Source organism: Mobula hypostoma, chromosome 30 (genome assembly GCF_963921235.1).
Source record: "Mobula hypostoma chromosome 30, sMobHyp1.1, whole genome shotgun sequence".
In the NCBI taxonomy this organism is placed as follows: domain Eukaryota; kingdom Metazoa; phylum Chordata; class Chondrichthyes; order Myliobatiformes; family Myliobatidae; genus Mobula; species Mobula hypostoma.
In genome coordinates this window covers 21,025,069-21,044,077 of record NC_086126.1, presented here as the reverse complement: position 1 = coordinate 21,044,077, position 19,009 = coordinate 21,025,069, and the positions used below count along the sequence as shown (strand labels likewise).

The 19,009-nt window shown below is 54.3% G+C and overlaps 1 protein-coding gene across 2 annotated transcripts in view; it reads left to right on the top strand.

The window, feature by feature from the left end:
* Positions 1–9,802, top strand: part of LOC134339789 (transmembrane protein 151B-like) — a 34,839-nt gene extending 25,037 nt beyond the window's left edge. The window contains exon 2 of one of the 2 annotated variants that reach the window (XM_063036563.1): positions 5,663–9,802. In XM_063036563.1, the coding sequence (XP_062892633.1) occupies positions 5,663–7,054 (1,392 nt within the window). In that variant the 3' untranslated portion in view covers positions 7,055–9,802. Of the gene's footprint in view, positions 1–5,659 lie in introns of both variants that reach the window. The other variant, XM_063036562.1, reaches the window with a different exon arrangement.
* The last annotated feature ends 9,207 nt before the right edge of the window (positions 9,803–19,009 follow it).

Below are 19,009 nucleotides of genomic sequence, written 5' to 3'. Positions count from 1 at the left end.
CAGTCCAGGCCTGGAGCTAGGACTATTCCAGGATACCTCTCCCACTCTTTCTGCAAATCTGCCATTCTATGGGCTACACACATAAAAGTTGCTGGTGAACACAGCAGGCCAGGCGGCATCTCTAGGAAGAGGTACAGTTGACGTTTCGGGCTGAGATCTCGGCCTGAACCGTCAACTGTACCTCTTTCCAGTATCTGCAGATTTCCTCGTGTTTGCGATTCTACAGTCTAAATAGTTTAGCTGAGAATGACATCAGGTTTAGTAGATCATCAGTAGAAGCTCCTTGTGTCCATGTTCAATGGCTCTGATTAAGTTATCCCAGAGCAAGAATCAGTTCACAAAATGGAGGTTACAGAGCAGCTTCACAAAATGGCAGCCCCCATTCCTTCAAGCACGTAGCAACAACAAAGACATCTGGTTGCCTACTTCCACTGTCCTTGACCCATTCGAGTTCGATGTTTTCTTCCATAATTTAATTCCTTCATGACCAACACTTGGAACCTTGGAGAATGTGGGGCATCATTAAAGAAGGGGCATAGATCAGATTGGCCATCAGTCTTTTCCCCTGGGTAGGGGAGACAAAAACTAAAGGTTATTGGTTTAGAGTGAACAGGAAAGATTTGAAAATTCTTTAGAGATGCTTTCAAAAATAGTGGAGTTTATAAATATCAAGAAGTTTACTCCAAAGACCAGTCATCTTCATTGTCATTGTGACGTATTGTATGACATCATCGTGTGACGCGTCGTATGACATGTGTGACCATGGTCGACACTGGCCGCATCAGAAACCGGCAAAGGAAGTTTGATTGTGTATGATCGTGAAATATACTGAACATGCCAATGAGATAGAGGGTGACAACTTTTTGTGTGCAGTTTAAATTCCTTTGTGCGTGGGTAGCAAAAGATGTGTCCGCACACTGGCGCACACACCTGAGAGGGAACATCGCCTTCCAATAACTTTCCAGACAGCCTTTATGGTTATGAGTCCTGTAGATAATGACAGATGGTCAGTCTTTTCCCCAGGGTGGGGGGAGTCTAAAGGATCAAGCATCACTTTTATTCACCATATACAATAAATTTCCATCTGTTAGGAATTTGTTGTGTTTGTGTGTGTGTGTGTGTGTGTGTGTTAAAATTAGAGGGTGTGAATTTAACCTTTTCCCCTCTCACCTGAAAGGGGACCTCAGAGGCAAGTTTTCCCACAGACAGTGGAAGAAGCTGCCAGAGGAGGTGGTAGAGGCAGGTCTAATTAACATGTTTTATCCATTTAGAAACTACATGACTAGGTTTAAAGTCAATTTATTAGCAAAGTACATACAGTCCTGTGCAAAAGTCATTGGCACAAATTGTACAAACTGGAGGCCGTGGTAGAACAAAGGACCCTGTGGAAAATCCTGGCAATTCTGGACAACGTTTCTCACCCTCTGCATGCCACCTTGGCTGAACAGAGGAACTCTTTCAGTAATACACTAAGACAACTGCACTGCTCCAAATAGCACAATACGAGGTCATTCTTACCCTTGGCCATTAGGCTCTATAATGAGTCAACCTGTAACTGCGGAAGTGATGACCTCCCTCCTGTTAGACTGTTTTTGGTAACTTATTTTTTATTCTTTCTTTCTTCTCTTCTAATATTTGTGTATTTGTATATCTGTGCACTTTTAATGATACTGTGATGCTGTAATTTCCATTTGGGATCAATAAGGTATCTATGTATTTCGTCACTAGTTCGAGCCTCAGCTGTGGCAGCGTGTTTGTGTCCTTGAGCAAGGCACTTAACCACACATCGCTCTAGTGTCTGTGAGAGGAGTGGCGCCCCACACAGACTTCCAATCTGCGTCTTGTAAGGCATGAAAATGCCCGAAGCAGGCCTCTCGTAGTCTGAGTTGACATTCCCTCCCTCCCCTCCCCCTATCTATTTACCAAGGGTGCCTAAGACTTTTGCACAGTGCTGTATTTGTCAACGTGGAGCAGAAAGTGAGTTTGTAAATCTGGTGGGAGCAAAGGATGTTGGGGTGCTGTGGGTGGAGTGCTGAGGGACGGGTGGCAGAAGAAGGATGCCTGGGACAGTGGTGGGGGGTGGTGCAGGTACAGACACACCCAGCCCTGAGACACCAGGAAAGACAATTTGATTCCAAACAATTGGTTTATTGATCATTGCAGAATCAATTTCCCGCTCAACCCCATTTTTCTGCCTTCTCCCCGCAACCTTTCATGTCCTGACTAATCTGCCTTGAATACATCAAGTGACCTGGCCTCCCTACCTGTGTCCCTCATTCTCCTGCGCTCCACAGAAAAAGTTCTAATCTATTCATCCTTTCCCTGTAATTCAGATCCTCAATTTCTGGTGACATCCTTGTAAATTTTCCCTGTAGTCTATCAATCTTATTGACATCTTTCCTGTAGGTAGGTAACCAAAGCTGCACACACTACTCCAAATGAGGCCTCAGCAATGTCTTCAACATAACTTCCCATCTCCTGTCCTCAGTGCAGTCTATCCTTGTTTCTGATCCTCAGAATATGTATTTTAGCTAATATTTTCACTGAGGAGGTTGGGCAGGCGTGGGGAACAGCTGCTCAGTTAGCCTGAGGGCTGTAGACCAGGAAGCCTCGTTGTCTATAGTTGGTATGAAGTCTAGTTGTCATCACTGATTAACCGGCCTCGTTCCTCAGCCGCATACCTACTCGTGCACAAGGACAGCAGCATGGCCCTCGTCCGTGAGGCCACGGTTCTGAATTCTGGGCAGAGAAATACCCAGTACAATACTCCACATTAGACCTCACTGACATCTTACACAATTTCAAGATGGTGTCCCATTTCTTGTAGTCAATATACTGATTTATGAAGCACAATATGCCAAAAGCTGTCCTTATGACCCTATCTACCTGCGATGCAACTTTCAACGAATTATTGATATATATTCCCAGATCCCTCTGCCCTACTGCCGTACTCAGTGCCCTGCCGTTCGCTGTGTACGACCTGCCCTGGGTGGTCCTACGCTTGTCTGCATTAACTTCCATCTGCCATTTTTCCAGCTGGTCCAGACTCCACTGCAAGCCCGTGTCTTCCTCACTGTCCACTACACCGCCAACCACAGAGTCATCTGCACATTTTCCAATCCAGTTATCAACATTATCATCCAGATTGCTCATATAGATGACAAACAACAAGACCCGACACTGACCCCTGCAGCACTCCACTAGTCACAGGCCTGTGTCAGAGAGACAACCCTCTTCTACCACAAACCAATGTCTAATCTTGAATGCTGAGCGACCTTGTCAAAGTCCAGGTAGACAACATCCACTGCCTCGCCTTCATCCAATTTCCTGGCAACTTCCTCATCTCTTGCATGGAGAAAAGCATTTGAAAACTCTCAGCAAATCAGATGAATGCATTCCCTGTACGAATTTCATCAGTTCGACGCCTGCTTCTGGTTATCAGTACTGCAAGCAATCCTTAACAATCGGAGGTGGAAGTAATTTGACATCACTGAACCTCCTTGCCTCGATATGTAATAGTAATTTTCAGAGAGGTGTTGTTTACATTGGATCTCAACAATTAATTAAAGGATTAAAAATGGTTTTTGACATATTGGTCATTGTTAAATAATTTGAGTACTATCATCATCATTATGTGCCAGGTCATACATATGACATTATCGTTATGTGTTGTGTGGCATGATGTGGACAATCATGGTCTTTCCACGGCTGGGATGATCAAAAGTGAGGGAGAGTGATGGACAGACGGAGGAGGGGAGAGTGGGAATAGTGACAGAGACTGGGAGGTGACTGGTGGATCAGGTGAGGGGGAGTGATGGACAGACGGAGGAGGGGAGAGTGGGAATAGTGACAGAGACTGGGAGGTGACGGGTGGATCAGGTGAGTGGGAGTGATGGACAGACGGAGGACGGGAGAGTGGGAATAGTGACAGAGACTGGGAGGTGACTGGTGGATCAGGTGAGGGGGAGTGATGGACAGACGGAGGAGGGGAGAGTGGGAATAGTGACAGAGACTGGGAGGTGACGGGTGGATCCAGGTGAGGGGGAGTGATGGACAGACGGAGGAGGGGAGAGTGGGAATAGTGACAGAGACTGGGAGGTGACGGGTGGATCAGGTGAGGGGGAGTGATGGACAGACGGAGGAGGGGAGAGTGGGAATAGTGACAGAGACTGGGAGGTGACGGGTGGATCCAGGTGAGGGGGAGAGTGGGAATAGTGACAGAGACTGGGAGGTGACGAACGGATGGAGGAGGGGAGAGTGGGAATAGTGACAGAGACTGGGAGGTGACGGGTGGTTCCAGGTGAGGGGGAGTGATGGACAGACGGAGGGGGGAGAATGGGAATAGTGACAGAGACTGGGAGGTGACGGGTGGATCAGGTGAAGGGGAGTGACGGGCGGACGGAGGAGGGGAGAGTGGGAATAGTGACAGAGACTGGGAGGTGATGGGTGGATCAGGTGAGGGGGAGTGACGGGCGGACGGAGGAGGGGAGAGTGGGAATAGTGACAGAGACTGGGAGTGATGGAATATCATTGGAGAGGAAGTTGGCAGATGGAAGCATATAGGGGATGCAGGGAAGGAACAGAAGGAACACCTGTAGGCTACGCAGGTGGAATATGAGGCGCCTTTTAGCCGGTGTTTGTCCCGTCCTGACTGTGTACCTGTGCAACTCTCTTTTGTCAGTTGTTGATATGATGCTTCACTAACCAGTGCATTGCTTCCATTCTGGGCTGCAACGAAGGTCCTCCATCTGTAACGGTGCTCAGGGCTGCGTTCGTTGTGCCAGTAGCTTCCTCTCGGTCAGTCACATAAGTCCCAGGTGGAGACCCAGTTGCAGAAGGATTCTTCATTGCTGTTTCCATAACAGTTTCGTTTGACCGGTCAGGGTTGTTAACCCTGAGCTGGACCCCCAAACCTGGAGGACCAGTGGACCAGTCTGCCCTTTGACCTTTGTGGCTTGGCCAAAGCATAAAGCCCTGACTTTAGGGTTCGGGTCGTCAAGGCACCAAGAAGCCTCCAAACCACAAGGTTATGGGCCCCTTGGAGAATGTCACCTTTTAATTCTGGCATCTTCGCCCTTCATTCCCAGTCCTGAGGAAGGGTCTCAGCCAGAAACGTTAACTCTTTCATTTTCTCATTAGATGTTGCCTGACCTGCTGAGCTCCTCCGGAGTTTTGTTTATCCATTTACTTATTTTCAGACACAGCGTGGGACAAACACCGGGGCCACACTGTCCTGCGACCCCTGACAACCCCACTGTGTGTGTGTGTTGCTCTGGATTTCCAGCATCTGCAGAATCTGTGTTTGTTTATGTGTTTATGATGTGGTACTGTGTCCTAACTAACATTGCTTTTGTTTCTGTGTCTCTCCCCCACCCCCATCCCTTCCCCTGGAATGATCACACCTCCTTCACCCCCCTCCATCTGCTTCCTTCAACCCCGCCTCCATCCCCTCTTCATCCCTCCTTACCCCACTCCAACCCTCCTTCAATCCTGCCGCCTCCCCCTTCAACCCCCTCCTCACTCCTTGTGTCCTCCCACCCACCCCTGGAGCAACTCGTCCACCCTGCTCCTGCGCTCCTGCCCCCTGGGGTGACCGGCCCTTGCCCCGCCGTCCCGGGATGACCCTCGCACTCCCCGGGCTGCACCCCGTGCCCTGCAGCAGAGGCCCCTGAAGCAATCTCTGAGCAGCTGCCTGTGCCGGGAGTCGCACTGGAAATGCCTGGTGCTCACGCTGCTGATGTACGGCTGTTTCGGCGTGGTGACCTGGTGCCACCTGTCCACCGTCACCCGGCTGGGCTTCGAGCAGCCGGGGTCCGGCGGCGCCTCGACCATCTACCACGAGAGCCCCTGCTCCACCGGCTACGTCTACATCCCGCTGGCCTTCCTGTCCATGCTGTACATGGTGTACCTGGTGGAGTGCTGGCATTGCTACGCCCAGAACCAGACCCAGCAGCAGGTCGACGTCAACAGCGTGTACGAGCGGGTGCGCCGCCTGCGCCAGGCTAGCCCCTGCATCTGGTGGCGGGCCGTCAGCTACCACTACGTGCGGCGGACCCGCCAGGTCACCCGCTACCGCAACGGCGACGCCTACACCACCACGCAGGTCTACCACGAGCGGGTGAACACGCGGCTGGCCGAGTCCGAGTTCGACTACGCCCGGCACGGCGTGCGCGACGTCTCCAAGCAGCTGCGCGGCCTGGCCGACCACCCGGCCACCCGGCTGCGCTTCACCAAGTGCTTCAGCTTTGCCAGCGCCGAGTCGGAGACCTCCTACCTGACGCAGCGGGCCCGCTTCTTCAGCGAGAACGAGGGCCTGGACGACTACATGGAGGCGCGGGAGGGCATGCACCTCCGCAACGTCGACTTCAAGGAGCAGATGGTGTCGCTGGCTGACCCCAAGAGCCCGCCCTGGTACGTGTCCCGCTACATCTTCTGGAGCGTCTCCTGCCTGGTGCTGTCGTGGCCGCTGCGGGTGCTGGCCGAGTACCGGACGGCGCACGTCCACTACCACGTGGAGAAGCTGTTCGGGCCGGAGGAGGGCCCGCGGGCGGCGGCGGCGGCGGCGGGCCCGGGCCCCCGCCTCAACACGGTCGACGTGACCGAGCTGGAGTGGCACATCCGCTCCAACCAGCAGCTGGTTCCCAGCTACTCCGAGGCGCTGCTGATGGAGGCGGCCGCCTTCTCCCCCTCCTCCTCCTCCTCCTCGCCCGCCGTGGCCGTCGCCGCCTACCTCCAGCCGTGCCGCCACTGCCGCCGGACGGTGAGCAGCAACTCCCTGCCCGCGGTGCGCCCGGCGCCCGCCCCCCGCCTGCCCTTCAGCCGCAGCCGCTTCTCCCTGGGCCGGCTGCAGGCCCCCGGCCGCGCCTGCCTGTTCCGCAGCCTGAGCGGGCGCCTCGGGGGCCTGGAGGGCGGCGAGGACACGGAGGAGGAGCCGCCGCCGCCCTCCTACCAGGACGCCATCTTCTTCCCGCGCCTCATCGTGCACGCGGGCGACGGCTGCAGCAGCCACCGGCCCCTGCAGCGGGACGCGCCGGGGCCCGACACGCTGCTCTGACCTTCATGGGCGGGGCCTTCCGCCCTGACCCCTCCTCCTCACCCACAATCCACAGCTGCACCTCAATGGGTGTGGCCAATGGATCAAAGCCCCTCCCACTCCCTCTTCAACCATGAATCCCTCCCTACCCCATGGGTTTGGCCTTTGGACACTCCCCACTCTCATCTCCATTTCCCCCTCACTACCTCCAGTGGACCAGATCCCTTTCCCTGCCCTTCCCCTCCTCTCCCATCTTCTCAGTCACTTCCCTCCCCCTCCCTCATCCCTCCGAATCATTGCTCATCCCCAATCTTCAATGGAGTGTGGCCTTTGGGACCCCGCAGCCCTCAGTTATCCCCCTCCCTCCCCTTTCCCCACCTTCCATGGTTCAGCAACTCCACTGAGGCCGGAAGATCCAACGACGCCTCGGCTCCCCTCGCCCCTGGATCCGGGACGTGCGATGCCAGCAGCTCCCGTTCACCACCCTGCCAATGGACACCGCCTCTCCCAGCACCTCCTTGGCTTGTCAAGGACACCATTCACACATCACCATTCTGTGGAGACTGGGCTGGGAGCCACTGGATTACTAATCCTCGTTTGGAAGACGGAGGCTGCACCTTACGACTGAAGCAGACTGTATTCCTGGTTGAAATCTGGACCGTCACAGTCAGACGGAAGGGATTTGAGGCACTCAGCTCTCCCTCCCACTGGCAGCTGGACACTTTGCGTTGAAATGAAAGCCAGCAACAGACAGAATTGGTGAGGAGAAGGGAAAGGACTTGAGATTCAGCATAAAATGAGATTTTCTCCCATCTCGAAGCCATGATCCCTGAGGTCCCAGAGCAGAGGGCAAAGTGAAGCCCCCTTTCCTCCATCACCACATAGCTCCCAGGGCAGCTAGACAGAACTTCACCAGCTCTGACTCCGGGAGTGTGTGATGGGACGGTGTAGAGGGAGATTCACTCTGTGTCTGACCCCAGCAGTGTGTGATGGGACGGTGTGGAGGGAGCTTCACTCTGTGTCTGACCCCAGGAGTGTGTGATGGGATAGTGTGGAGGGAGATTCACTCTGTGTCTGACCCCGGGAGAGGGTGATGGGACAGTGTGGAGGGAGCTTCACACAGTGTCTGACCCCGGGAGTGTGTGATGGGACAGTGTGGAGGGAGATTCACTCTGTGTCTGACCCAAGGAGTGTGTGATGGGACAGTGTGGAGGGAGCTTCACTCTGTGTCTGACTCCAGGAGTGTGTGATGGGACGGTGTGGAGGGAGCTTTACTCTGTGTCTGACCCCGGGAGTGTGTGATGGGACAGTGCGGAGGGAGCTTCACTCTGTGTCTGACCCGGGAGTGTGTGATGGGACAGTGTGGAGGGAGCTTCAGTCTGTGTCTGACCCCGGGAGTGTGTGATGGGACGCTGTGGAGGGAGCTTGTTTGAAAGACACTTCAAATGTCACTACTGTCCTCGGAAACCCTGAGTGTCCCTCTCCTTTAACGGACAGTGGCAGCCTTGCACTCAACGTGGACTCTGTAAAGTGGACATTTGTCGGAAGGGAGAGTTTTTGGGGTCTCACTTGCCTTGCTTGTCTCACAACTGTGGGTCACAGTTACACTGAGCTCTGGGAGCCCCGGTCTTCCTCCACAGGGCACACGAACACTCTTGCTTAAATCGCATTTAAATAAACCATTGGTCTTTGGAAGAGCTGGCCAGGAGGCCTGGGGACTGGGCTGTTTTCTGGGGACTGGGCTGTTTTCTGCTGGAGCTGGTGCAGTTGGTTTCTGGCTGCTCGTGGGAAGGGAGGTCATCGCATTCTGACACCTCTCATCTGGCCCCCACCGCAGTCTGGCACAGTGGTGCAGCAGGTAGTTCCGCTGCCTCAGAGCACCAGAGATGCAGGTTCGATCCTGACCTCTGGCGCTGAGAGTGAGTGAGTGCGAGGGAGGGAGGGCGTGAGCGAGTGTGTGATTTGCGCCTTCACCCTGTGAACGTGTCGGCTTCTTGCTAGATGCACCAGTTCCCTCCCACATCCAAATCGTGTGGGGTCAGTAAGTTAGTTGTCTCCACGCGCGTGTGTGTGTGTGTGTGGGGCGCTTGTTGGGGAGAGAGATCATAATCAGGTTTATTGTCAGTGACATACAGAACTGTGCAATATTCTTTGGCACATATATATAGTCAGGGTGCCTGAGGCACAGAACTGTTTGTTAACGTGGAGCGGAGAGCGAGGTTGTAAATCTGATGGGAACAAAGGATGTTGGGAGTGGTGAGGGTGGGGCACCGTGGGAGGGGTGTGGGACAGGTGGCAGAGAAGGAGTGTCAGGGGTGGGCACAGACACACCCAGCCCTGAGACACCAGGCAAGGCCATTTGATCCCAAACAATTGGTTTATTGATCATTACAGAATGTCTCTCTGGTGCTTCCCGCTCCCTCCTCTCTCCCTTCCCCTTTTCCCAACCACGATTCCCCTCTCCCTGCCCCCTTCCCACTCTCAGTCCACAACAGAGACCCAGATCAGAATCAGGTTTATTATCACTCACATGTGTCAGGAAATTTGTTCTTTGTTTGCAGCAGCAGTACAGTGTAATGCATAAAATTACTATAGCACTGTGCAGTACATGGAATTACTGAGTCTTAGGCACCCAGGCGACCCAATGAAAAACAAGGCTCGTGCACAGAACATTACTGTTTACAACATACATATTGATTAAATAATAATAGACTCTTGTCATAAATGCAAATACCCCTGTGTGCTGATTAATAAAGCACTCTTTCATTAGGTTCACTTACATCTGTAATCAATATCTGTTCCCTGCATTACCATGAAATATCGTCTGTGTACACTTGCTAATGAGGTGACACCATTCTGGGTCAGAAGGAGATCTGCTTATGTAACCAGCCCTTGTTTGCACATTCTTGCGGCAGACAGCGAGACTGTGGGTAGGGATGGTGGGGGAGGAGCGTGCCTGAGGGTGCCCATGGGTGGTGGGGCACTCAAACATCACCAATACCTGGCCCTGGCCCAACCAGGTCGATGCTAGGGCCAAGAAATTTCACCTCCTCGGCAGGCTGAGGAACCTCAACATGCTCCTCGACGGCCCTCAACAATCTTTACCACAGCAATCACCCCGTCCAACACGCCACACCTTGCTACGGCAACAGCTCTGCCCAAAACTGGCCAAGTTTGTGGACGAAGCGAAGAGAGGTGTAAGGCTGGTGGCATTGAGGGAGTAGATAAGGCTGCAGAAGGACTTGGACAGATCAGGAGAATGGGCAAGGAAATGGCAGATGGAATACAGTGTCGGGAAGTGTATGGTCATGCACTTTGGTAGGAGAAATAAAAGCAGAGAATGCTTTCTAAGTACTGTATTTGTCAACATGGAGCAGACAGTGAGTTTGCAAATCTGGTGGGAGCACAGGATGTTGGGAATGGTGAGGGTGGGGCACCGTGGGAGGGGTGAGGGACAGGGGGCAGAGAAGGAGTGTCAGGGGTGGGTGCAGACACACCCAGTCCTGAGACACCAGGCAAGGTCATTTGATTCCAAACAATTGGTTTATTGATCATTACAGAATGTCTCTCTGGTGCTTCCCGCTCCCTCCCCTCTCCCTTCCCCTTTTCCCAACCATGATTCCCCTCTCCCTGCCCCCTTCCCACTCTCAGTCCACAACAGAGACCCAGATCAGAATCGGTTTTATCATCACTCACATGTCATGAAATGTGTTTTGTTTTTGTGGCAGCAGTACAGTGCGATACATACAGGATAGTATAAATTATGGTAAGAGATAGATATATAAAATTTAAGTTGTGCAAAAGGAAAATACAGAGGTGGTGTTCATGGGTTCAATGTCCATTCAGAAATCTGAAGGCAGAGGAGAAGAAGCTGTTCCTGAATCGCTGAGTGTGTGTCTTCAGGCTCCTGTACCTCCTCCCTGGTGGTAACAGTGAGAAGAGGGCATGTCCAAGGTGATGGGGGTCCTTAATGCCCGAAGCTGTCTTTCTGAGTCACCGCCCCCTGAAGGTGTGTCCCCATGCTGGGGAGGCTGGGGCCTGCGGTGGAGCATAGTTGAAGGTCGGTGTGAAGCTGATGGGCTGACGGGTCTCCCGTGTTGTATAACTGTGCTGCCTGTCACGTCGGCGGGTGGGGGTTTAAAGTCCACCCCCACCCGCAGTGACTGAGCGCTGGAGACGAGCTTGAGCAATCCACAGCCCCGTTCAGTCTGGAGGGTCGAGAGGAGGACCCATCTCCATTCTGACCTGGGTCCGGTCACCCCTTGTGCTAACCGGAGAGTGGGCGCAGGCACACCCCACGGCCCACCTGTGCTCCTGAGCCTCTGCTGGTCCAGTCCAGTTACGACCCCGGCATCTCCCCAGCCACAGGGCAAATTGCCCGGGGAAGCAGGGCAGATCCCAGCCACCTGGTGACTGCCGGTCAGTCTGGTCACAGTCAGGTGCGGTCGTCCGACAGGGCGAGCACCTGCACCCCAATAGTCCAGTTTGGGTCTAGAACAAAATCCTTGGGAAAAGGGAGTCACGGATAGGATAAAAGCCTTGGCAGTGTAGAGCCAATGAGAACACACGATTAAGGACAGCTCATTGCAGTACAGATACTGTATGGGGTAAGAGCAAATGGTGGGGCACTGCCCATGATCAAAGTGAGCCAATGATAGCGCAGAGCCGTGACTGTCGAGAGCCAATGATGGGGCAGAGCCGTGAATGTACAAACCAATGATGGGGCAGAGCCGAGAACGTGGAGAACCAATGATAAGGCCGAGCTGCGACTTTGGGGATTTGAGAGTCTGTGATTCTGTGATTCTGTAGAACCAATTACAGGATAGCATCCACAGAAAGGCGAGCCAATGAGAGGAAAAAACCATGATGAGCCAGGCCAATGAGTGAGAACTGTCCAAGATGAAAGAGGACCAATGGGAGGACAGAGCCTGTTGTATAGAGCCAATGGGATGATACTAATGGAGAGCCAATGGTAGGGCAGAATCTATTGCCACAGGGAGCCAATCAGAAGCAATATTCCTGTGGAGGCTGTCACTGGGTATTTAAGGTAGAGATTGATAATTGGTAAAGAGGTTAAGGAAAGAAAGTGGGAGAATGGGGTTGGGGAAAAAATCAGCCACAATTAGGTAGTGGATTAGACTCCACAGTTCGAGGACCCCAGAACCCAAAACCCCAACAGGGGAGCAAGTTTGTCTTCAGTTGCAAAGAGAAGCCCTCGGAGAACTGAGAGCCAATGATAGACCAGCAGAGCGGGAATGAGACAGTGGCAGGGGAGAGGAACAGGCGGACATCATGGGGGAGAAAGAGAGAGGAGGGAACAAGGGCATTTACCGTGTCAGGATTTGGATGACGAGGGCAACAAGAGTCAACAGTCTCAGCTTCACATGGTTATCATGTGCTCAACAGTTACACATAATCAGGGTTAATATCACTGGCAAATGTCGTGAAACTTGTTCTATTATGTTGATGAATTAGGCTGTGGAAAGATGAGAGCAAAAGAAAATAGTGAGCTGGTGTTCACGGGTTCCATGTCCATTCAGGGCAGAGGGGAAGAAGCTGTTCCTGAAATTGGGCTCCTGTACCTTCTCCCCGATGGTAGCAATGAGAAGAGGGCAGGCCCTGGGTATTGGGGGTACCGAATGATGGATATGGCCTTTTGAAGGTGTCCCGGGTGCTGGGGAGGCTAGTTTACAAGCTTCTGCAGTGTTTTCCAAACCTGTGCAGTGATGCCTCCATCCCAGATGGTGATGTCAGAATGCCCTCCATGGTACATCTGTAGAAATTTGCGAGTGTCTTTGGACACAAACCAATTTCCTCAAACTCCTAATGAAATATAGCCGCTGTCTTGCCTTATTTGTTACTGCGTCAATATGTTGGACCCAGGATGAATCCTCAGAGATCTTGACACCCAGGAACTTGAAACTGCTCACTCTCTCCACTGCTGATCCCTATATGAGGATGGGTCTGTGTTCCCGCGTCTTACCCTTCCTGAAGTCCACAATCAGCTTACTGACGTTGAGTGCCAGGTTGTTGCTGTACCACGCAACTAGCTGGTGAATCTCACTCCTGTATGAGTCCTTGTCACCATTGGTAATTCTGTCAGCAATAGTTCTGTCATCAGCAAATTCATGGATGGCATTTGGGCTGTGCCTAGCCACACAGTCATGGATGTAGAGAGAGTAGAGCAGTGGGCTAAGCACACACCCCTGAGGTGCTCCAGTGGTGATTGTCACTGAGGGGGAGATGACATTTCCAATCCACACACACTGAGGTCTCCTGACGAGGAATTCGAGGATCCAGTTGCAGAGGGAGGTACAGGGGCCCAGATTTTGGAACTTATTGATTAGTACTGAGGGTGAATGCCAAGCTGTAATCAATAAACAACTGCCTGATGTAGATAATACTGTTGTCCAGGTAAACCAAGGCCGAGTGGAGAGCCAGTGAGATTGCATCGGCTGTAGACCTTGCTTCTGTGGTGACAGGCAAATCTCTGAAGATCCAGGTCCTTGCTGGGGTAGAAGCAGAGTCTGGCCATGACCAACCTCTCAAGGCATTTCATCACAGCAGATGTGAATGATACTGGGTGATAGCCGTTGGGGCAGCTCTCCTTGGGCACTGGTATAATTGTCACCCTTTTGAACTGAGGAGGGGCTTCTGTCAGCAGTAGAGAGAGATTGAAGATGTCCTTGAGCAGTCCTGGCAGTTGGTTGGAACAGATTTTCAGGGCCCCACCTTAGACCATCAGGGCGAGGCTTCACCCTCTTGAAAGATGTTCTGATGTTGTTCCCTGAGATGGAGATCACAGAGTCATCGGATACTGCAGGGCTTTGCAGAGCAGTAGTTATTCTCCCTTTCAAAGTGAGCATAGAAGACGTTGAGCTCACCTGGGAGTGAAGAATCACAGCCATTGGTGATGTTAGGTCTTGTTTTGTAGGACGTAGTGGCCAGCAAACCCTGCCAGAGCTGGCGTGCATCCGATTCCATCTCTAACCTCAATTGGAATTGTTTTCTCGCACTTAAACTAGCCTCCCGGAGGTTGTACCTGGACTTCTTTTCTGGTCCTGGATCACCGGTCTCGAATGCCACAGATCCGGCCCCTCAGCAGGCGACGAATCTCCTGGTTCATCCACAGCTTTTGGTTTCGGAAGGTCCGGTATGTTCTCGAAGGCACACGCTCATCCGCACAGGTCTTGCTGAAGTCAGAGACCAGTGTAGCATATTCATCCAGACCCGAATGTCAATCCCTGATCATTGTCCAGCCCACTGGTTCCCTACGTTGAGGAGTTTGCACACGTAGGAGAGTCCAGACACTGGTATCCAGAGCAACAGACAAGCTGCTGTTAAAAGTCAGCTTTATTTCAAACATGCGTCGAAACTTCCAGTGAAATGTGTCTGTCACTATTCCCACTCTCCCCTCCTCCGTCTGTCCATCACTCCCCCTCATCTGGATCCACCCGTCACCTCCCAGTCTCTGTCACTATTCCCACTCTCCCCTCCTCCGTCTGTCCATCACTCCCCCGCACCTGGATCCACCCGTCACCTCCCAGTCTCTGTCACTATTCCCACTCTCCCCTCCTCCGTCTGTCCATCACTCCCTCTCACCTGATCCACCCGTCACCTCCCAGTCTCTGTCACTATTCCCACTCTCCCCTCCTCCGTCTGTCCATCACTCCCCCTCACCTGGATCCACCCGTCACCTCCCAGTCTCTGTCACTATTCCCACTCTCCCCTCCTCCGTCTGTCCATCACTCCCCCGCACCTGGATCCACCCGTCACCTCCCAGTCTCTGTCACTATTCCCACTCTCCCCTCCTCCGTCTGTCCATCACTCCCCCTCACCTGATCCACCCGTCACCTCCCAGTCTCTGTCACTATTCCCACTCTCCCCTCCTCCGTCTGTCCATCACTCCCCCGCACCTGGATCCACCCGTCACCTCCCAGTCTCTGTCACTATTCCCACTCTCCCCTCCTCCGTCTGTCCGTCACTCCCCCTCACCTGATCCACCCGTTACCTCCCAGTCTCTGTCACTATTCCCACTCTCCCCTCCTCCGTCTGTCCATCACTCCCCGTCACCTGATCCACCCATCACCTCCCAGTCTCTGTCACTATTCCCACTCTCCCCTCCTCCGTCTGTCCATCACTCCCCCTCACCTGGATCCACCCGTCACCTCCCAGTCTCTGTCACTATTCCCACTCTCCCCTCCTCCGTCTGTCCGTCACTCCCCCTCACCTGGATCCACCCATCATCTCCCAGTCCCTGTCACTATTCCCACTCTCCCCTCCTCCGTCTGTCCGTCACTCCCCCTCACCTGGATCCACCCATCATCTCCCAGTCCCTGTCACTATTCACACTCTCCCCTCCTCCGTCTGTCCATCACTCCCCCTCACCTGATCCACGCGTCACCTCCCAGTCTCTGTCACTATTCCCACTCTCCCCTCCTCCATCTGTCCATCACTCCCCCTCACCTGGATCCACCCGTCACCTCCCAGTCTCTGTCACTATTCCCACTCTCCCCTCCTCCGTCTGTCCATCACTCCCACTCACCTGATCCACCCGTCACCTCCCAGTCTCTGTCACTATTCCCACTCTCCCCTCCTCCGTCTGTCCATCACTCCCCCTCACCTGGATCCACCCGTCACCTCCCAGTCTCTGTCACTATTCCCACTCTCCCCTCCTCCATCTGTCCGTCACTCCCACTCACCTGGATCCACCCATCACCTCCCAGTCTCTGTCACTATTCCCACTCTCCTCTCCTCCATCTGTCCATCACTCCCCCTCACCTGATCCACCCGTCACCTCCCAGTCTCTGTCACTATTCCCACTCTCCCCTCCTCCGTCTGTCCATCACTCCCCCTCACCTAATCCACCCGTCACCTCCCAGTCTCTGTCACTATTCCCACTCTCCCCTCCTCCGTCTGTCCATCACTCCCCCTCACCTGATCCACCCGTCACCTCCCAGTCTCAGTCACTATTCCCACTCTCCCCTCCTCCGTCTGTCCATCACTCCCACTCACCTGATCCACCCGTCACCTCCCAGTCTCTGTCACTATTCCCACTCTCCCCTCCTCCGTCTGTCCGTCACTCCCCCTCACCTGATCCACCCGTCACCTCCCAGTCTCTGTCACTATTCCCACTCTCCCCTCCTCCGTCTGTCCGTCACTCCCCCTCACCTGATCCACCCATCACCTCCCAGTCTCTGTCACTATTCCCACTCTCCCCTCTTCCGTCTGTCCATCACTCCCCCTCACCTGATCCACCCGTCACCTCCCAGTCTCTGTCACTATTCCCACTCTCCTCTCCCCTCCTCCGTCTGTCCATCACTCCCCCTCACCTGATCCACCCGTCACCTCCCAGTCTCTGTCACTATTCCCACTCTCCCCTCCTCCGTCTGTCCATCACTCCCCCTCACCTGGATCCACCCGTCACCTCCCAGTCTCTGTCACTATTCCCACTCTCCCCTCCTCCGTCTGTCCATCACTCCCCCTCACCTGATCCACCCGTCACCTCCCAGTCTCTGTCACTATTCCCACTCTCCCCTCCTCCGTCTGTCCGTCACTCCCCCTCACCTGATCCACCCGTCACCTCCCAGTCTCTGTCACTATTCCCACTCTCCCCTCCTCCATCTGTCATTCACTCCCCCTCACCTGATCCACCCGTCACCTCCCAGTCTCTGTCACTATTCCCAGTCTCCCCTCCTCCGTCTGTACATCACTCCCCCTCACCTGATCCACCCGTCACCTCCCAGTCTCTGTCACTATTCCCACTCTCCCCTCCTCCGTCTGTCCATCATTCCCCCCTCACCTGGATCCACCCGTCACCTCCCAGTCTCTGTCACTATTCCCACTCTCCCCTCCTCCGTCTGTACATCACTCCCCCTCACCTGATCCACCCGTCACCTCCCAGTCTCTGTCACTATTCCCACTCTCCCCTCCTCCGTCTGTCCATCATTCCCCCCTCACCTGGATCCACCCGTCACCTCCCAGTCTCTGTCACTATTCCCACTCTCCCCTCCTCCATCTGTCCATCACGCCCCCCCACCTGATCCACCCGTCACCTCCCAGTCTCTGTCACTATTCCCACTCTCCCCTCCTCCGTCTGTCCATCACTCCCCCTCACCTGATCCACGCGTCACCTCCCAGTCTCTGTCACTATTCCCACTCTCCCCTCCTCCGTCTGTCCATCTCTCCCCCTCACCTGGATCCACCCGTCACCTCCCAGTCTCTGTCACTATTCCCACTCTCCCCTCCTCCGTCTGTCCATCACTCCCCCTCACCTGGATCCACCCATCACCTCCCAGTCTCTGTCACTATTCCCACTCTCCCCTCCTCCGTCTGTCCATCATTCCCCCTCACCTGATCCACCCGTCACCTCCCAGTCTCTGTCACTATTCCCACTCTCCCCTCCTCCGTCTGTCCATCACTCCCCCTCACCTGATCCACCCGTCACCTCCCAGTCTCTGTCACTATTCCCACTCTCCCCTCCTCCGTCTGTCCGTCACTCCCCGTCACCTGATCCACCCGTCACCTCCCAGTATCTGTCACTATTCCCACTCTCCCCTCCTCCGTCTGTCCATCACTCCCCCTCACCTGATCCACCCGTCACCTACCAGTCTCTGTCACGATTCCCACTCTCCCCTCCTCCGTCTGTCCATCACTCCCCCTCACCTGATCCACCCGTCACCTCCCAGTCTCTGTCACTATTCCCACTCTCCCCTCCTCCGTCTGTCCATCACTCCCCCTCACCTGGATCCACCCGTCACCTCCCAGTCTCTGTCACTATTCCCACTCTCCCCTCCTCCGTCTGTCCATCACTCCCCCTCACCTGATCCACCCGTCACCTCCCAGTCTCTGTCACTATTCCCACTCTCCCCTCCTCCGTCTGTCCATCACTCCCCCTCACCTGATCCACCCGTCACCTCCCAGTCTCTGTCACTATTCCCACTCTCCCCTCCTCCGTCTGTCCATCACTCCCCCTCACCTGATCCAACTGTCACCTCCCAGTCTCTGTCACTATTCCCACTCTCCTCTCCTCCGTCTGTCCATCACTCCCCCTCACCTGATCCACCCGTCACCTCCCAGTCTCTGTCACTATTCCCACTCTCCTCTCCTCCGTCTGTCCATCACTCCCCCTCACCTGATCCACCCGTCACCTCCCAGTCTCTGTCACTATTCCCACTCTCCTCTCCTCCGTCTGTCCATCACTCCCCCTCACCTGATCCACCCGTCACCTCCCAGTCTCTGTCACTATTCCCACTCTCCCCTCCTCCGTCTGTCCGTCACTCCCCCTCACCTGGATCCACCCGTCACCTCCCAGTCTCTGTCACTATTCCCACTCTCCCCTCCTCCGTCTGTCCATCACTCCCCCTCACCTGATCCACCCGTCACCTCCCAGTCACTGTCACTATTCCCACTCTCCCCTCCTCCGTCTGTCCATCACTCCCCCTCACCTGATCCACCCGTCACCTCCCAGTCTCTGTCACTATTCCCACTCTCCCTTCCTCCGTCTGTCCATCACTCCCCCTCACCTGATCCACCCGTCACCTCCCAGTCTCTGTCACTATTCCCACTCTCCCCTCCTCCGTCTGTCCATCACTCCCCCTCACCTGATCCACCCGTCACCTCCCAGTCTCTGTCACTATTCCCACTCTCCCCTCCTCCGTCTGTCCATCACTCCCCCTCACCTGATCCACCCGTCACCTCCCAGTCTCTGTCACTATTCCCACTCTCCCCTCCTCCATCTGTCCATCACTCCCCCTCACCTGATCCACCCATCACCTCCCAGTCTCTGTCACTATTCCCACTCTCCCCTCCTCCGTCTGTCCATCACTCCCCCTCACCTGATCCACCCATTACCTCCCAGTCTCTGTCACTATTCCAACTCTCCCCTCCTCCGTCTGTCCATCACTCCCCCTCACCTGATCCACCCATCACCTCCCAGTCTCTGTCACTATTCCCACTCTCCCCTCCTCCGTCTGT